General features: G+C 36.7%; 1 protein-coding gene across 5 annotated transcripts in view; it reads right to left on the bottom strand.

Annotated features, from left to right (window-relative positions):
- ZGRF1 (zinc finger GRF-type containing 1) overlaps positions 1-17,237 on the bottom strand; it is a 72,321-nt gene that overhangs the window by 8,079 nt on the left and 47,005 nt on the right. For 4 of the 5 annotated variants that reach the window (XM_082631047.1, XM_082631048.1, XM_082631050.1 and 1 more), the window contains 10 exons: positions 15,824-16,479; positions 14,965-15,103; positions 14,281-14,465; positions 12,489-12,685; positions 11,148-11,287; positions 8,731-8,874; positions 7,334-7,448; positions 5,642-5,904; positions 3,790-3,949; positions 169-246 (listed from right to left, as the gene is read on the bottom strand). In XM_082631047.1, the coding sequence (XP_082487173.1) occupies positions 169-246; positions 3,790-3,949; positions 5,642-5,904; positions 7,334-7,448; positions 8,731-8,874; positions 11,148-11,287; positions 12,489-12,685; positions 14,281-14,465; positions 14,965-15,103; positions 15,824-16,479 (2,077 nt within the window). The remainder of the gene's footprint in view (positions 1-168; positions 247-3,789; positions 3,950-5,641; positions 5,905-7,333; positions 7,449-8,730; positions 8,875-11,147; positions 11,288-12,488; positions 12,686-14,280; positions 14,466-14,964; positions 15,104-15,823; positions 16,480-17,237) is intronic. The other variant, XM_082631046.1, reaches the window with a different exon arrangement.

Raw genomic sequence — 17,237 nt, 5'->3', positions numbered from 1 at the left:
CCATTTTCACAGCATCACAAAAAAGTAAAATACAGATTTCCTAAATTAACACCAAGAAAAAAGATACAGCTTTCTCTAGTCTTCTTCAGAAACCAGATTTAAGGTAAGACTTATACAAAATTATACTTCTGTGAACATTCTGTGACTTCTGGAATTTAGCATTCTTACCTGTAAGGTAAAACTGGCTTGGCAATCTTCCTGACACTCCCAACCCTGACAAACTTTTCAAATCCAAGACTAAGAAGCCTTTAAAGAAAACAGGGCAAAATAGATTCTGATTATTTAGAAAATGGAATCTAAAAGTTTCACATAATATTTACATTATTAAAATTAACTTTGCATAACAGTATATTTTATATTATGTAGTTCAATGTGAAATGGCTAAACTCAAAGTAAATATAATGTAGTTGACTTTTTTATAAAACGTGTTTCAGAGAATTTAAAAAATATTATCTTTTTTTTTTTTTTTGCGGTACGCGGGCCTTTCACTGTTGTGCTGTCTCCTGTTGTGGAGCACAGGCTCCGGACGCGCAGGCTCACGGCCATGGCTCACGGGCCCAGCCGCTCCGCAGCACATGGGATCCTCCTGGACCGGGGCACGAACCCATGTCCCCTGCATCGGCAGGCGGACTCTCAACCACTACGCCACCAAGGAAGCCTATCTTTTTTTTTAAAGCATGCCTTTATTTTCTTTTATTTTAACTTTATTTATTTATTTATTTTTGGCTGCATTGGGTCTTCGTTGCTGTGCACAGGCCCTCCCCAGCTGCGACAAGCGGGGGCCACTCCTTGCTGCAGTGCGCGGGCCTCTCACTGTGGTGGCCTCGCCCGTAGTGGAGCATGGGCTCTAGGCATGCGGGCTTCAGCAGTTGTGGCATGTGGGCTCAGTAGTTGTGGCTCGCAGGATCCAGAGCACCAGCTCAGTAGTTGTGGCCCATGGGCTCATTTGCTCCACAGCATGTGGGATCTTCCCAGACCAGGGCTCAAACCTGTATCCCCTGTATTGGTAGGCGGATTCCTAACCACTGCACCACCAGGGAAGCCCAAAAATATATATCATCTTATGTTGAGGGCTCATGAAACGTTCATAAAATATTTATGTTAGAATTTATCACAAGTAAAATTGCCCTGGGAATTCCCTGGCGGTCCTGTGATTAGGACTTGGCTCACTGCTGTGGCCCAGGTTCAATCCCTGGTCAGGGAACTAAGATCCCAAAAGTCGCGCAGCCAAAAAGAAAAACAAAAACTACAAAAAAACAGGGCTTCCCTGGTGGCGCAGTGGGAGAGGCCACAACAGTGAGAGGCCCGCGTACCGCAAAAAACAAAACAAAACTACAAAAAAACAAAGTTGCCCCTAAAGACATAATATGGAAAGCAATAGCTACCATATATTTAGCATCGAGATTTAGTAGGAAGAGTGTTAGCTTCTTAACATACCTTATCTTGTTTAATACTCATTACAGCCCTAAAGAATCTCTTCTACGTGTTTTTTGTTACTTTTCAGTAGTTAGTACTTTTCTAGCTTCTTGATTTTTCTTTTCTAACAGTCTACAGTTAAATTTTAATCTTAGGCTAAGCAATCTAAAGTTCTTTGCTGTTTAGTCTCCAGGTAACTTGTCATTATCTTGAATCAAAAATGTCCTCAGCCACTGTTTTCGATTACTCAGTAGAGTACACACAGGTAAAGCCTTCCTGGAGGGCAATCTTGCAAACTATATTAAGAAGCTTAAAAATGTTCATATCTTTTATTCTAGGCCTAGGACTTCTTCTTCAGGAAAGAATAAGAAATGGAGACCAAGATTTATGTTTAAGGAACTTGGTTGCAATATTATTTATAGTGGCAAAAATCTGGTAAGAACTTACTGATCAAAAATTGCTTATTGTATAAGAAAACCATTGCATTTAATAGAGCTATAAAAAAAATGGTGCCCAAACAGTTGGATATACATATGAAAAAAAGTGAGCCTGGACACTTACTTCATACCAAATGTCAAAATTAGACTTAAATAAAAAAAAAAAAAAAAAATAGAGCTATAGGGCCTCCCTGGTGGCGCAGTGGTTGGGAGTCTGCCTGCCAGTGCGGGGGAGGCAGGTTCGTGCCCCCGTCCAGGAGGATCCCACATGCCGCGGGGCAGCTGGGCCCGTGAGCCATGGCCGCTGAGCTTGCGCGTCCGGAGCCTGTGCTCCGCAACGGGAGAGGCCACGGCAGTGAGAGGCCCGCGTACTGGGAAAAAAAAAAATATATAGAGCTATGAAAAATTTTGGTTTCTAAGCTTTAATACCATAGAGAAATAATCACTGAGTAAAAAAAAAGCAGGACAGGGCTTCCCTGGTGGCGCCGTGGTTCAGAGTCCGCCTACCGATGCAGAGGACAGGGGTTTGTACCCCGGTCTGGGAAGATCCCACATGCCGTGAAGCGGCTGGGCCCGTGAGCCATGGCCGCTGAGCCTGCGCGTCCGGAGCCTGTGCTCTGCAACGGGAGAGGCCGCAACAGTGAGAGGCCCACGTACCGAAAAAAAAAAAAAAGGCAGGACACAAAACAATATATACTGTTGAATACTAAGTTTGGAAAACAAAATGAGTGTGTGTATAGGTATTAAAAGTCTGTAAAGAAATATAATAAAATATAATCTGTACTGTCTGCATATTTTCTGCCATAAGCATTAACTTAGGTAATTATAAAAGTTAATTTTTAAAAAGTCTACACTTATAAATAACAGATTATTTCTCCTAATCAAACTTTATCATTTATGTGAAATTCAGATATTTAAACACTGGAATATTGATAAAACATTACATAATACTTTCTTTGCATTTTTTTTTGGCCACACCGCGGCATGAAGAATCTTAGTTCCCCAACCAGGGATCAAACCTGCCCCATGCAGTGGAAGCGCCGAGTCTTAACCACTGGACCACCAAGGAAGTCCCAATTTTTAATAAAATTTACACAAAAATTTTACACCTGTAAAACAGATTGTGCTATTGCCTTCCATGAAACAGCAACAGGCTAACTTATTAGTCTGTAAGTAGGATAAAATCAAATACAAAACCTGACAATTTTGGTACAGGGATGGGATAAAGGTAAAACTAAAGGTAGATCCCTCTTATTGAAACCAAAAACATAATTTAATCAAACTGTTCAGCTATTTTACTATTATTTGTTCATATAGGCAGGTGGATAAGAGAATAACCCATGACTTGGTTTTGCAATTTTAGCCTACTTCCAAGGTAACAACCCAAAGCTCCTGGGTCAGAGACAAAGGACTTTTACTTATGGTACAGGAAGCAGCATAAGCACCAACATATCTACTGTGGTTTCCCTTGGTCCCCATGTCCTATGAGGAGACACAGAGAATCCAGATGGATGCCTGCACTGCAGTGGATTGAGTTGTAGGAAAGGAACACTGAGCTTGGGAATCCACTATTTTTATAACAAGCAGTAAGTAACCCTGCTCTTTGTCCTGGAGGGAGATACTACCTCATCAGTCAAGGTTGCTCACTGCAGACACAACCCTAAGAAATGTGCTGAGTAAGAGTGGTCAGGGCCTTGCACGGTAGATTCCTCCCCCAACAATACACGTTCTGGGCTGGACTCAAATTTTTACACGAGCAACTAATAAGTTAGCCTGTTACTGTTTCATGGATGCTGGTTCTTGAGTCAGCGATAAAGGCCTTGCATGTCTGGCATACCCAGGAAAAATGTGCATGGACACTCAGGGCCTATGGTGATCTACCTCTCTCAACAATAACCTAAAACATTAGGTACTGAAATATACCTGTGATACCTACCCAAGAAGTACTCTGTCAACAGCTACATTAGTAGAAGAAGAAATCAAAAGTTTCCATGGTCTTGAATTTCCAACTGTAAGAGCTTCACTCTTTTCAAATAGCTGCACAAAAAACAAAATCACCACTGCCAGCAAATAACTCTTTCCTGCTCCAAAAACACCTAATTATTTTGAAAGGGAAAAAAATAAAGGCAATATCATAAATAAATTTCTGAAAAGCACAAGAAATATTTCATCCCTCTCTCCTTCATTTAAGTAATTTATTAAAAAATATTAACTGAGTGCTCACTATGTGCTTAATTAGGACAAGGGATAAATACATAGATAACTATTCAAAAGACCTCCATATTTAATGAGACCATAGTCTACTTAGGAAGATAGACAAGCAAAGAACAATGATAAAACAATATGGTAAGTAACATTATTGGTATCAGAGAAAGAAAATTTCTCTTTGCTTTGGTGGACATGGGAATGCTTCCTAAAAATAAAAAGAGTAACAGAACTAAATCTTCCAGGATAAGATATCCTGTTAAAGAGAGGGTCATTCTAGGCAGAGGCATGACAAAGCACATAGCTGACAAGTATTTCCATACAGCCTATAGCAAATAGGCAAGAGATGAGGCTGTCTCACAAGGTAGGCAAGGGGATAAATCACAAGAGTTCTGCTTGCTATGGCTAAAAGTTTGAATTTTATCTTAAAGACCAGGGGAAATAAATGAAGGATTTTAAGTAATGGAACTAAATCAGACTCTTTTTTAGAAAAACTACTTGAGTGAAAATATGAAGGAAGGTAAAACTAAAGGTAGGTCAATTAGAAAGCTGTGTGAGATGATCATAACAATAATACATGCTAACTTTACTAAGTGCCTCCCATGTGCCAGACACCACTCTAAGCCCTTTATTTATGTTAACTCATTTAATCCTCCAAACCTATGAGACAGATGCTATTATCAAACCCCATTTTACAGAGTAGTCTCACCAACTAGGCTATAATAAGGAGGCATGATGAAGGCTTGGATTGAGGAGGTGCAAATGAGCTGGCGAGGAGAGAGAATCAATATGAAAAGTGGGTACAAACTAGAAGGGACATCTCAGTGACTGATCTGATGAGGGGTGAGAAACAGAGAGATGGAAGAGTATTAAGAGAAAGTCACTTAATCTAGGGAGAAAAATAATCTAGGATGACTTCCAAGTGTCTAGCTTGGTCAACAGAGTGGATGCGAAGCAAATCCTCAAAATAGGACGAAAAGTAGGATCAGCTTCGGGGAAAAGGTCTGTGAGAGGAAATAAGTTAAAGAGGGAACAGATTCCAGATAAAAGTAGTAGCTCTGAAGAGGAGAAAGTAAAGATCCTTCACTGAGACAGAACCAGAAGAGTAAGAATAGGTCCATACTTAGGTAAGTTGGAAAAGGAAGGCAGGACATTGAAAGGAGTTTCTGTTAATGACCTCCATTTCCTATTTTAGAAGCAACATCAATTTCAGAGAGAGAGAGTGGGGCAGGGGCAAGGATGGTATTATGGGAAGGATGAAGGTTTGGAATAGCTACTATGAAGGATGAAGGGTGAGCTGACTAGGAATTAATAGAGAGCAACACGTAGATGTCTAGATCAAATCTGGATACTTTGATAATGAGAGTATAATGCTACCCATTCATCAGATATGCTGCCTATTCTCCCTTTTAGGGTGGTCAGTTCTGCTCTCATCTAATAGTTTACTAAAATGGGTCCAGATTTGAAAAATGTAGTTATTCTGGAATCTTGTCTGACTAGGAAATTACAACCGAGCAGATTGAGTTACAAAAGCTTATATGACAATGTAATTACTAGAACCGTTTTCTTTTCTTGCTTCTTACCATGTATGATCGTGATAGGGAGGGTATGAATTCCCAGTTCCTTCACTTCTTCAACACTTTCATGTGATGCCATCATTTGAGCTATCTGAATTAGAGCTGTAGCTTGATCCTTGTTTAACTTGTGTGCCTGAATTAACTCACTAGCTAACTGCAATGTTGCTCCTATACTGAGTAGTTCAAATTTTGTGCTGATATTTGAGAAGGCTGGTGGGATAAATTTTCTCTTATTGACTCTCTTGTTGCTCACTGTAGTTGATGAAGACCTAAGCAAATGAAAATTTTTTTAAATGAGAGGCTTTTGAAATAGGTGAGTAGACCTAGTCATAACTTAGCCTTCACTTTATAAGCATCACAGCAAACATTTTTTTGGAGACACAAATAAACATATATCCCAATTTGGAAGAAGGTGGAAGAGAACTAACATTTGTTGAAAACCTACTATGTGCTGGCATTATACTAAGCATTTTACATGTTACTTGATGCAATCTTCACAACAGTACTAAGTAGTTAATTATCCCAAATAGAGGTACAGAAATATTAACAATTTTCCCCCAAAGCACACAGCTAATAAGTCGTATACTGACTTAAAGCCCAAGTTCTATTAAACAAAACCGACTTAGATAATTAATATAGCCTCCATTTAAGGTAAAACTGCAATGAACTGGTTTTATTTCTATTTCTATTAAGAGTGAATTCCTGGGCTTTGCTGGTGGCACAGTGGTTAAGAATCCACCTGCCAATGCAGGGGACAAGGGTTCGAGCCCTGGTCTGGGAAGATCCCACATGCCACGGAGCAACTAAGCCCGTGCACCACAACTACTGAGCCTGTGCTCTAGAGCCCGCGAGTCACAACCACTGAGCCCGTGAGCCACAACCACTGAAGCCCATGTGCCTAGAGCCCGTGCTCTGCAACAAGAAAAGCCACTGCGATGAGATGCCCACACACCACAACAAAGAGTAGCCCCCGCTCATGCAACTAGGGAAAGCTGGCACACAGCAATGAAGACCCAAAGCAGCCAAAAATAAAATTAAAAAAAAAAAAGACTGCATTCCTTTCAAAGTAGATAAATGACATAATGGATAAGGATATTTATTTTTCTTACCTAGGACTTTATTATGGTGAAAAAAATGAAATACCACAAGTTAGATCATAATATTACAAATTAGAAACTAGACTTTTTCTATCATTTTAGTGAATTCAATATAATGTTGCTCCCAATTTTTAAAAAAGGGTCATGGTGCTTGAGAAATTAAAAATGAGATATAGGTTATGTCAAGAATAAAATTAGTATCAATATATATACTGGATTCAAGCTGTAAAATGTTGCATAATTTTAAATGTTTTAAATTTTAAATAATTTGTAGCATAAAAGTACAGATAAATAAATAAATAACACTCAAAAGATCCTTAGGAAATTATTCCTTGACAAAGGAAAAAAATTTGCAGTAACCCTTACTAGAGTCTACCACAATAAATAAATAAACAGATAGATGAATGGGTGGATTGTTGGGAAATGATGTGTATTCCCCTTTCTCTTTTGAACCACTGACAAACAGTAACCTCATAATCCCTGAAAGAAAATTAACACTTTGTTGGCAAAAATTTATGTAATGTACTTTTATTACATTTTCATATTTACAATTAGTCATCATTTTTTAATACCAATGACCCAAAGGTAAATAATGACTTACATTGTTAACAGGTACTGTGTTAGAGGTAGAGTAGCTGGATTAAAGTTGTCCTGAATATTTTTCAAAGTGGTCAGCTCTGTGCTAGCATTACAAACCAATAATGCATGGACCACTGCTGTAGACAGAATGCAGAAAATTAACATTAATGTAAATGAAATGAACCATTAAAAAAATCTATTAAATGTACACATAACTCAGAGTTCAGCTACTGAATTAATCACACAACATAAAATAAACGCTTAAGGACATGCAGAGGTCCTTTTATCCATTAAATTACTACACTATACTACCTGCTCATTCATACTTTATAAATTGCATAACTTACATCAAATTTGGACTTCCATATGTCAGTTAATGAATAAGAATAACTGTTTTGAGTTAGGGTGTGGTGACACTGCTTAACAGCCAGTTCGATTTAATCAGCATACATTGTACAGTAGTGTTTGTGGAATTTTTTAACATTTTCTTGCATTTCTTCCTCAATTATTTTTTAGGAATATATGGAAAGCAGAAAATTAGAATGCTTTTATTGGTGAGGAAACTGCAACAAATATGAAAATATGCATTCAAAAAATGACAAATGTTCACTTAATTAGGCTCTTATTGAACTCAAACTGGTTGACTAGGTTTATTCAGTTCTAAAAGAAAAAAAATCAAGTAAAAAATGTCTATGAAATATTTGAAATGGGTCGTTAAATGCTGTGTATTAATTAGATATGGAGCAAATTCGACCATCAGAAATTACTCCAGAGATCAAAATGTATAGAGAAGTATACAGATTCATAGAACTGGATAGGGATTCACCTTACTAAAGCTTCCTTTATTAAAAGAAAAGTAAGGCTCATTAGCCTACTGTCTTATTAAGAATTTCTCAAGGCAGATGATAAAACAGCCTCAAATAAAAATCATAACCTCCTGCTCAACTGCTCACGAAATCTCTTGCAAAATCTACAAGACCCTCTCAATGTAAAAATAAATGATTTGTTTACTGAATGTATACTACTAGAATAATAAACCAAGAGGATTAAACAAATCAAGAACTGGAACTTGATATAAGAAATTATTTAAGACAATTCTTATTTATATGTTTAATATTTATATTTTTAGAAATCGGATATATACCATGTAAAATTCAACTTTAACAAAATACTTAAGTGAGGGGTCAAGATTTTATTATATTGTTAGCCCTCTAGGACTTGAGCTGCAGAAATATTTAGATATTCAACTTTCATACACATTTCAAGAATACTGTACACAACAATAGGAAGTAGAGGTGGATGCTTTTTGTTGGCTTTAATCAAACAATCCCGCACAAAGTTAGCATTCTTGCTTACAGTGTATCACATGTCTTTCATTCTTTTTTTAATACAAATTAATATGGGCATAATAATACTTACTGTTAGTGGGCCAATTCGAAGGGAAATAACCTTTCAAAGGTAGTAGCTCTACCTCATTGATAGATGATGGACCAAAGAAAGTACTACATGCAATAAAAGTATCCAATTCAAAGTCTAGGGTTTTTGAAACCACCCAAAGATCATCTGAAAAGACAAACACTTTTAAAGGATTCAGAACTATGCTCCATCCAAAGCTACCTTGGATTTCTTTGATGCTCAGTCCTACATTATTTCTCAAAAAAAACAAACTTGGTTATTATCACCAACAAGATTCTACTCAGAGACCCAAACACATAACACTTCATTTCCATGTTTTTAACTCAATTAGTTTAATGTTTTTAAAGTTACTTTATAATTATTTTTAAAAAAACTCTGTAAATAAAGCAAAGACAACATCTAACTCATTTTTCTCTTACAGCTACATTTGATTTTCCCAAGGTAGAATATTAGTCTAAAAAGATGCTCCGGGCTTCCCTGGTGGCGCAGTGGTTGAGAGTCTGCCTGCCGATGCAGGGGACACAGGTTCGTGCCCCGGTCCGGGAAGATCCCACATGCCGTGGAGCAGCTGGGCCCGTGAGCCATGGCCGCTGAGCCTGCGCGTCCGGAGTCTGTGCTCCGCAACGGGAGAGGCCACAACAATGAGAGGCCCATGTACAGCAAAAAAAAGAAAAAGAAAAAAAAAAAAAAAGATGCTCCACCATGTAAAGGTTTCTATGCTTAAATAAAGTTGGCAATCCGTGGATAGAATACAAGTTCTCTTAACAGACTTCCACTTAACATATGTTCCAGATTAATTAACGTTCTCCTTTCTTCTCCATAATACACTGAGCACTCATAGCTAGTAGGCTGCTTTCCAGAATATCTATGCACTATTTCTACAATCAGTGGAGTTTACACTTACAGAGTCAACTGCATTTGTTCTAAAACTTATTTATACTAGTTGTATTTGCTATTATAATTATATAACTTAATCACATATTATTTGACCCATTATGAGTATGAAGGAAAAAACTTGTTGTTTAAAGAAAACTACATCCGGGCTTCCCTGGTGGTGCAGTGGTTAAGAATCCATCTGCCAATGCAGGAGACACAAGTTCGAGCCCTGGTCCAGGAAGATCCCATATGCTGCGGAGCAACTAAGCCCGTTTGCCACAACTACTGAGCCCACGCACCTAGAGCCTGTGCTCCGCAACAAGAGAAGCCACTGCAGTGAGAAGCCCACGCACTGCAACTAAGACCGAACGCAGCCAAAAATAAATAAATAAATGTATTTTTTTAAAAAAAGGGGCTTCCCTGGTGGCACAGTGGTTGAGAGTCCGCCTGCCAATGCTGGGGACACGGGTTCGTGCCCCAGTCTGGGAAGATCCCACGTGCCGCGGAGCGGCTAGGCCCGTGAGCCGTGACCGCTGAGCCTGCGCGTCTGGAGCCTGTGCCCCGCAACGGGAGAGACCACAACAGTGAGAAGCCCGCGTACCGCAAAAAAAAAAAAAAAAAGTAGGTAGCTATAAGGTACTAGATTTAGCTTTGCTTTGTTGATTCAAAGTTTCTTATATCATTTAAAATAACTAATCAAATAACAAAAGCATGCTAGGTTAGGATCAATGACAAGAGTAGGTCATGAAACCAAAGATAAAAATTAACCCAACTTAGGGACTTCCCTGGTGGCGCAGTGGTTAAGAATCCGCCTGCCAAGGCAGGGGACAGGGGTTTGAGCCCTGGTTCAGGAAGATCCCACATGCTGCAGAGCAACTAAGCCCGAGCACCACAACTTATGAGCCTGCGCTCTACAGCCTGCGAGCCACAACTACTGAGTCCGCGTGCCACAACTACCAGAGCCTGCGCACCTAGAGCCCGTGCTCCGCAATAAGAGAGGCCACCGCAATGAGAAGCCCGTGCACTGCAATGAAGAGTAGCCCGCGCACTGCAATGAAGAGTAGCCCCTGTGCGCAGCAACAAAGACCAAACGCAGCCAAAAAAAGAAAAAAATTTTTAAGGATTTTATTTCCAAATATACAAAATTTGGGGTCCAATGTTGTCATATTGTGCAGCAATGACAGAAGTATCACTAAACTCATTACATTTTCAGCTTATTCTTTATATTAGGTTCAGGGTACAGTTCATTCAGTGTACTTATGATGCCAATAAACTGGTGTGACTCTTTAACCAAAATTAAACAGTTTTTGGTAGCCTATAATAAAGCTTTTAAAAAAACTAAAATTTAAAATATGCTTTTTAGGGGTGGGGGGAATAAAATAAAATATGCTTTTTAGAAACGGTCTAATTTATTATACAATAATTCACAATATGTACTATGAAACTGTACTCTTAAAAATCTCTTTAATATAAAGAATTTACAGGGCTGTATGTAACTGAGATACAAGGCTAGACTCAGCCACAACATAATCAGATCAACTTACCTTTGCTGTAAGTCGAAGAACTTTCCTTCCGACTCAGCTTAAGATAAAGTTTGCTCTTAGGTTCATTATAAAATTCAGGATCTACAGTAGTAAACCTCTTCAGTTTACCATACTGTTTTCTTTGAAAATCAAACCCTTTTCTGCAAAATGAGTAAAAGACAAAAGTGAATTTGAATATTAAGGTATGATTTTTTTGAATTGAGATATAACTGACATATAACATTATATTAGTTTCAGGTGTACAACATAATGATTTGATATATGTATATACTGTGAAAGTATCAGCATAAGTCTGGTTAACATCCATTGCCACACAAAGTTTTTTTCTTGTGAAGAAAATGGGTGAACTGTTTTTATTTTTAAATAAATTGAATTTTTTTAAAAAGCACTGAAGAACTCATTGCGTGTATAAAATTTTTTTCAAATAAAAATTTTTTCTTGTAATGAGCTCTTACTCTCTCACCAATTTTCAAATATACAGTAAAGTAATATTAACTATAGTCACCATGCTATACATTACATCTGCAGGACTTATTTATTTTATAACTGGAAGTTTGAAGGTACAAATTTTTTTTTTAAATCTTTAAAATACAGTATGAAGAGGAAAGAACCAGGGAATGTGTATGTTTATATACTTTCATACATATATACACAATAAAAATACATTGTGTCAAAGGAAGAAAATAGCAAGCCTCACAGAAACATCATTAGTTTTAAAAGAGATTGAGATAGGAACAGTATCTAAAAGACAGGGTACTTCAGTTTCTATAACTGTAAAAATGGAATAATAAATTATCATATTACCATTTCTTATAAATTATGATGATTAAATGAAATAATACACGCAAAGTGCTTAGAAAAGTGCCTGGCATGTACAAGCTCCCAATAAATGCTGTTATTATTAAATTACCATGCAAATGCTCATTATATTTACTTTTTGGGTAATCCAACTTTTGTAAGACATGTTTCCAAAAAGTAGCATTCTATCATCCTATAAACTATGTAGTTCAGGCTTGTGAATGACCAATATGTATTATCCTGTGCTGATAAAAATTATTCTTGTGATTTGTTTGATAGGGTTTCCCTTAGAATTATATGTAAAAATGGTTAGAAAAATGGCATTCCTGCCAGTAATCCTGATATTGCTGACACCGCTCAATGTTTAGAGGGGGCCAAAAATAGCTTTAGGGAATTATTCCCATTTTATAGTCATAAAAAATGAGGTACTCTATCTTTTAGATATTCTTCCTATCTCAATCTCTTTGAAAACTGATCATAATTCTGTGAGGTTACTATTTTCTGATATAATTAGAGGCAATTACTTGGCACCATAAAACATACCTCACCAAAAGCTGGCATTCCTCATAGAGGGGTATCTTTTGACTTCTTAAGTACAAGCCAATACTTTTTATATCATTTAAAACCATGCTAGGTAGAGATTTTTCCTGTGTTAAATATCCTGGGGTCACTTCTTCAAGCCACTTGAAATATTTACATCGGTCAGCTCTGGGTCCATCGCAGGTATAAAAGAGACGACCCTAAGGGGAAAAAGATATTGAAACTTTAGTAAGAAAAATAATGGTTTTATTTATTTATTTATTTTACTATTTTTGTACCATGTTTGTCAAGACTTTTATAAAGGCTGCTTGGCATTAATGTACTCCAATAAATTAGCCGCTATACAACTTAATCTTTTTATTAATTTAAACAATAAATTAAAACTTAAAACCACCTACTCTTCATTTTTTACTTTTTATCAAAAATTACACTATTCTGAAAATTCAATCTTATTTGAAAAATAATATTTATTGATCTCTGACTTAACATGTTCACTATAGAAAACCTGAAAGCTGCCCCAAAACAACTACAGGGAACATCTCGTGCATTTCTTTGTTTTTTTTAACATTTACTTTTTTTTTTTTAATTTATTTATTTTTGGCTGCATTGGGTCTCTGTCGCTGTGCGCGGGCTCTCTCCAGCTGCGGTGAGCGGGGGCTACTCTTCGCTGCAGTGCGCGGGCCCCTCACTGAGGTGGCCTCTCTTGTTGCGGAGCACCGGCTCTAGGCTCCCGGGCTTCAGGAGTTGTGGCTCGCGGGCCTAGCTGCTCCGCGGTATGTGGGATCCTTCCGGACCAGGGCTCGAACCCGCGTCCCCTGCATTGGCAGGTGGACTCCCAACCACTGCACCACCAGGGAAGTCCCTCGTGCATTTCTTTCCAGACTTTTTTCTCACTCATGTAAATGCAAGCATGCACACACACACACAAGGATACACACATGTATATTGTTTTAATAAAACTCAGATAACAATACATTTTCTAGTCTATAACCTAACTCTTATACCCAACAACATACTATGAGCATGACAACCATGTCATCAAATAATCTTAAAAAGAAAAAAAAAAAGACTTTTAGTGGCTCTATAATATTTTATTCTATGGTTATAATATTTTTATGAATTCTTGCTTTTGAAAACTAAATTTAAAACCAAATTTACATACTCAACTAATGATGAAGTGGAATATGCAAGCAATGGAGGAAAGTTGTATTATTATGAGTGAAAGCACAGTCTTATGAGTACAAACCATTGGTCAATATTACAAACATTTTACTAACTTAACTTCTTCCATAATAATGTTATCAGCAGTATAAATTAAATCAATATGCTTTTCTATTCCCCTGGCCTTATCAGTTACGCTACTCGTACTAGGGATCACATAGTAGACCAGTTTTAACCTTTACTTCCTTCAGGCTCATCTCTGCATTCTCTAAGCCCTCAGGTTGGGACATATTCCCTTCTCAGTGCTCTCACTGTAATTTGGGCATATCCCTCCTACTTTATCAATTACAGTATTATATAAAATTTCCTTTTATATATCTCTATCTATCCACTACTGTGCAACAAGTTCCTAAGCAACTTGAAGGTTGATTTTAACTCATATTTTTGTATCATCGAATGCAAATCATCTTTCAGGAAAAATGTATTGAGAGTTTACTATATGTTAGTTACTAATGTCTCAAGCAGAAGGCTCCCAGTCAAGACTTACTCTTTAAGCTTGTTGTAAAGCAATAGGTACCTAAGCCTTTTATGAGACTTACTTGTCTCATAAAAGGAGGGGAAGAGGGAACAATACCTTATTTGGACCTTCCTTTTTAACCATGACAAGTTTTGCAGGCTGACGATGATGGCAGGATGGCACATTATTTTCTACATTTTTCAGTTTGTCTCTGTTTGATGATGTGTAAAATGATACGTCAACTTTTGAAAGAGCTCTGTGCAACCTTTGTGCCAACCCAAACAGCAATATATTTAAATGTTCTACAAAAAAAATTTTTAAGATAATTTTAAAAAATACATAGGTACAGATGAAAATTAAATACAAAATAATTTCACGTTTGTATCAGATATGTATTAGCTAAATTTGAAAATAGCCTTTTGACAGAGTAAACTATAACCTAATACTAACATCCATTTTTTAAAAGTCCAGTTTTACTCTTGAACAAAACAAACTATGCACCATACTTAAAATTTCCTACTTAATTTAACAAAACCATCTGTAACACTTCCAGTTAAAAAAATTTTTTTAAACTACACCTTGAAAAAGATAATGCTGTCACTTCCCACTCGAAACTCAATTTCGATCTGAAATTAAAATACAACTTGCTGTCAAAAACTGGATTAAATATATAGAAAATAACAAATCTCAAGTAGACAATTTAATGTAAAAATTCATAAAAGATACTACACTTTCTTACAGCTAAACTCTTTACATTAAGCAGCAATCAATCATAATAAAATAAAAAGATAACAGTCATACCTATGAGACAAGATGTAAAAATCTGCTTATAATGAGCAGGAGACTGAAAAACAGCTGGTATGTGAATTTGCCTTTGGGGAAGATATGCAGATTTTATTTTCTGCCTACTTGGGAAGCATAGCTCGGAGTCATTTATCTCCTGAAATGGAACAATTCAAGTTATTATAACAACTCCAGAAAAATACTGTTTACTAATAAGCAAATTCCATAAATATGTTAAAGGAAATAAACAAATTTTTCTTTTGATTTCCAGAATCCATGAAAACCATTTTCTAATTTTAAATGAGAAACTAAGTATAGCAAGAAAGGCTATGCCATGGCACTTTTAATGATAAATAAGACTAACTTTTCTTGTCTGCCCCTTAATAAGTTTTTAAATATTTTTGCTGGGAAAAACTTAACTGATGTGAGAGAATCATTATGTATCTCTATTTCTGGTTACAACTATAGTAAGAATTGTTCGTAACCAATGTATAATAAGATGTATCTTTACCCTAATAATGATCTGATCAGCAAAACTGAGCTGAGAGTGAAAAATGAAAACCATCATAGTAACAGTAGTAGTGGAAGTGATGGTAGAAACAGAGCTATAATTTATTAAGTACCTATTATGTGCCAGATACTGCACCAGACACTTTCAAATATTAATTTCATTTAAAGTTCACAAACTCTAGGAAAGATCTTAAGTCAAAGAAAATGTGAGTGTAGCAAGAGTTTTGGAAAACTCTAAAAAAAAATAACAAAGCTATTGGCTTCGAGACTAAAATCATTGCACCTACATGATTTTGGTAATTCTTTTGTTGAAGTTCAGATAATAACTACTGGAAAAAAGATGCAAAACGCTGGTACATTTCCTCACCTGAAAATCTCCTGTTACACTGCAGTTGTAGTAGGCATACCCTCTTAACACATTTTGAATTTCCTCAGTCTTAGAAGTCTGCTTTAAATTCAAAGAAAACGCTTTCTTTCTGGAAACCAAATCTTGACTGCTAAAATCCTGCTGCTGTTGCTGAAGCATGTGTTTCATGATTTGCAAATGCACAGAGTCTACAGAACTTTCCTTCACAGCACCACTTTGTCTTTCACCCGTGTCACTAAAATGCATCCCAGAAATAGCCTCAGCAAAGAAGCCATCTGTTACTTTCTGATCAACTCTGTTTGGAGTAGTCAAGTTGCACTGGAGTATGTTTTGATATTTCAACCACTTGCTTTGAGTAGATATATTATCAAAAAGTGAAACATCCCTCGGAGTCACTTCCTTAGATTCTTTAGAGAAAGAAGTTTCGCTCTGGTCCTCTGACCCAAAGCTAAAAGAAGGAACTTCTGACTCTTCACAGAAGTTGAATATGGGAGAACCAGAAGACTCTTGCCTGTCACAGTCGATCACATATGAACAAGAATCTACATCAGGTGGCCCACTGGCAGGTGGCAAAGTAATAAGTGGAACTCGGGTTCCACTTACTAATGAAAGCCTTTGAAGGTTCTTAATCTCCAGAGAACTCGATTTTTTCATTACTAAAAAAAAAAACAAAAGCTAGTTAAATAAAAATGTATTTATGGACATCACCCAATCTCTAGAAAACAGTGGGTATCCATACAAAAAAGCAAAAAGTACCAACATGCCTTGTACCAAAACAAACAAAAAAATCACATTTCCTTTAAAAAAATTTAATGGTTTTAGTCTGCAAAAAATAAACTTTTCCAAGGTTGATAAACTTGAAATCCTTCTCTTTTTCTTTTCCCTCTTAGCTAAGGATTTCCACTCACCACCGCCCCACCAATTACTATATTATATTTACATAACACTGAAGTTTTCAAAGTATTTTATAGCCGAGAAGGGATTCATCATTCTCATTTTATAGACAAGATTGCCAACAAGGCATAGAGGTAACATGACTACCAATTGGCAGAGTTAAGACAAGAACCCAGAACTAGTTTTTTGTTCTCAACTTTATATTCTCCAGAGACTGAAGTTCAAGGTTTACTTATCGATGTGTTGCAACTTCCTTTATATATTTATTACATTCACAGACTAATATGTTGACCTTCAGGGTAAAGAAGACTTTTAGCTTTATTTTGATATATTGTTATGTGATAAGAGTTCAACTCTGGTAAACTCATGTTATGGCAGATTTTGGCTGAGTTTTATAATTTCTTCTGTCAGCATCGTTAGTAATTGATATATTCCTGAAAATGTAAAAAGCAGTAATATTTGTTGAATAAATAAAGAGTGAATAATACTGCATGGGAACTATATAGGCTTAAAGTTTTTC

This window comes from Mesoplodon mirus, assembly GCF_964341445.2.
Source record: "Mesoplodon mirus genome assembly, chromosome: 2".
Lineage (NCBI taxonomy): Eukaryota > Metazoa > Chordata > Mammalia > Artiodactyla > Ziphiidae > Mesoplodon > Mesoplodon mirus.
Note: the sequence above shows the minus strand (reverse complement) of the source record. Positions and strands in the feature narration are given on the sequence as shown.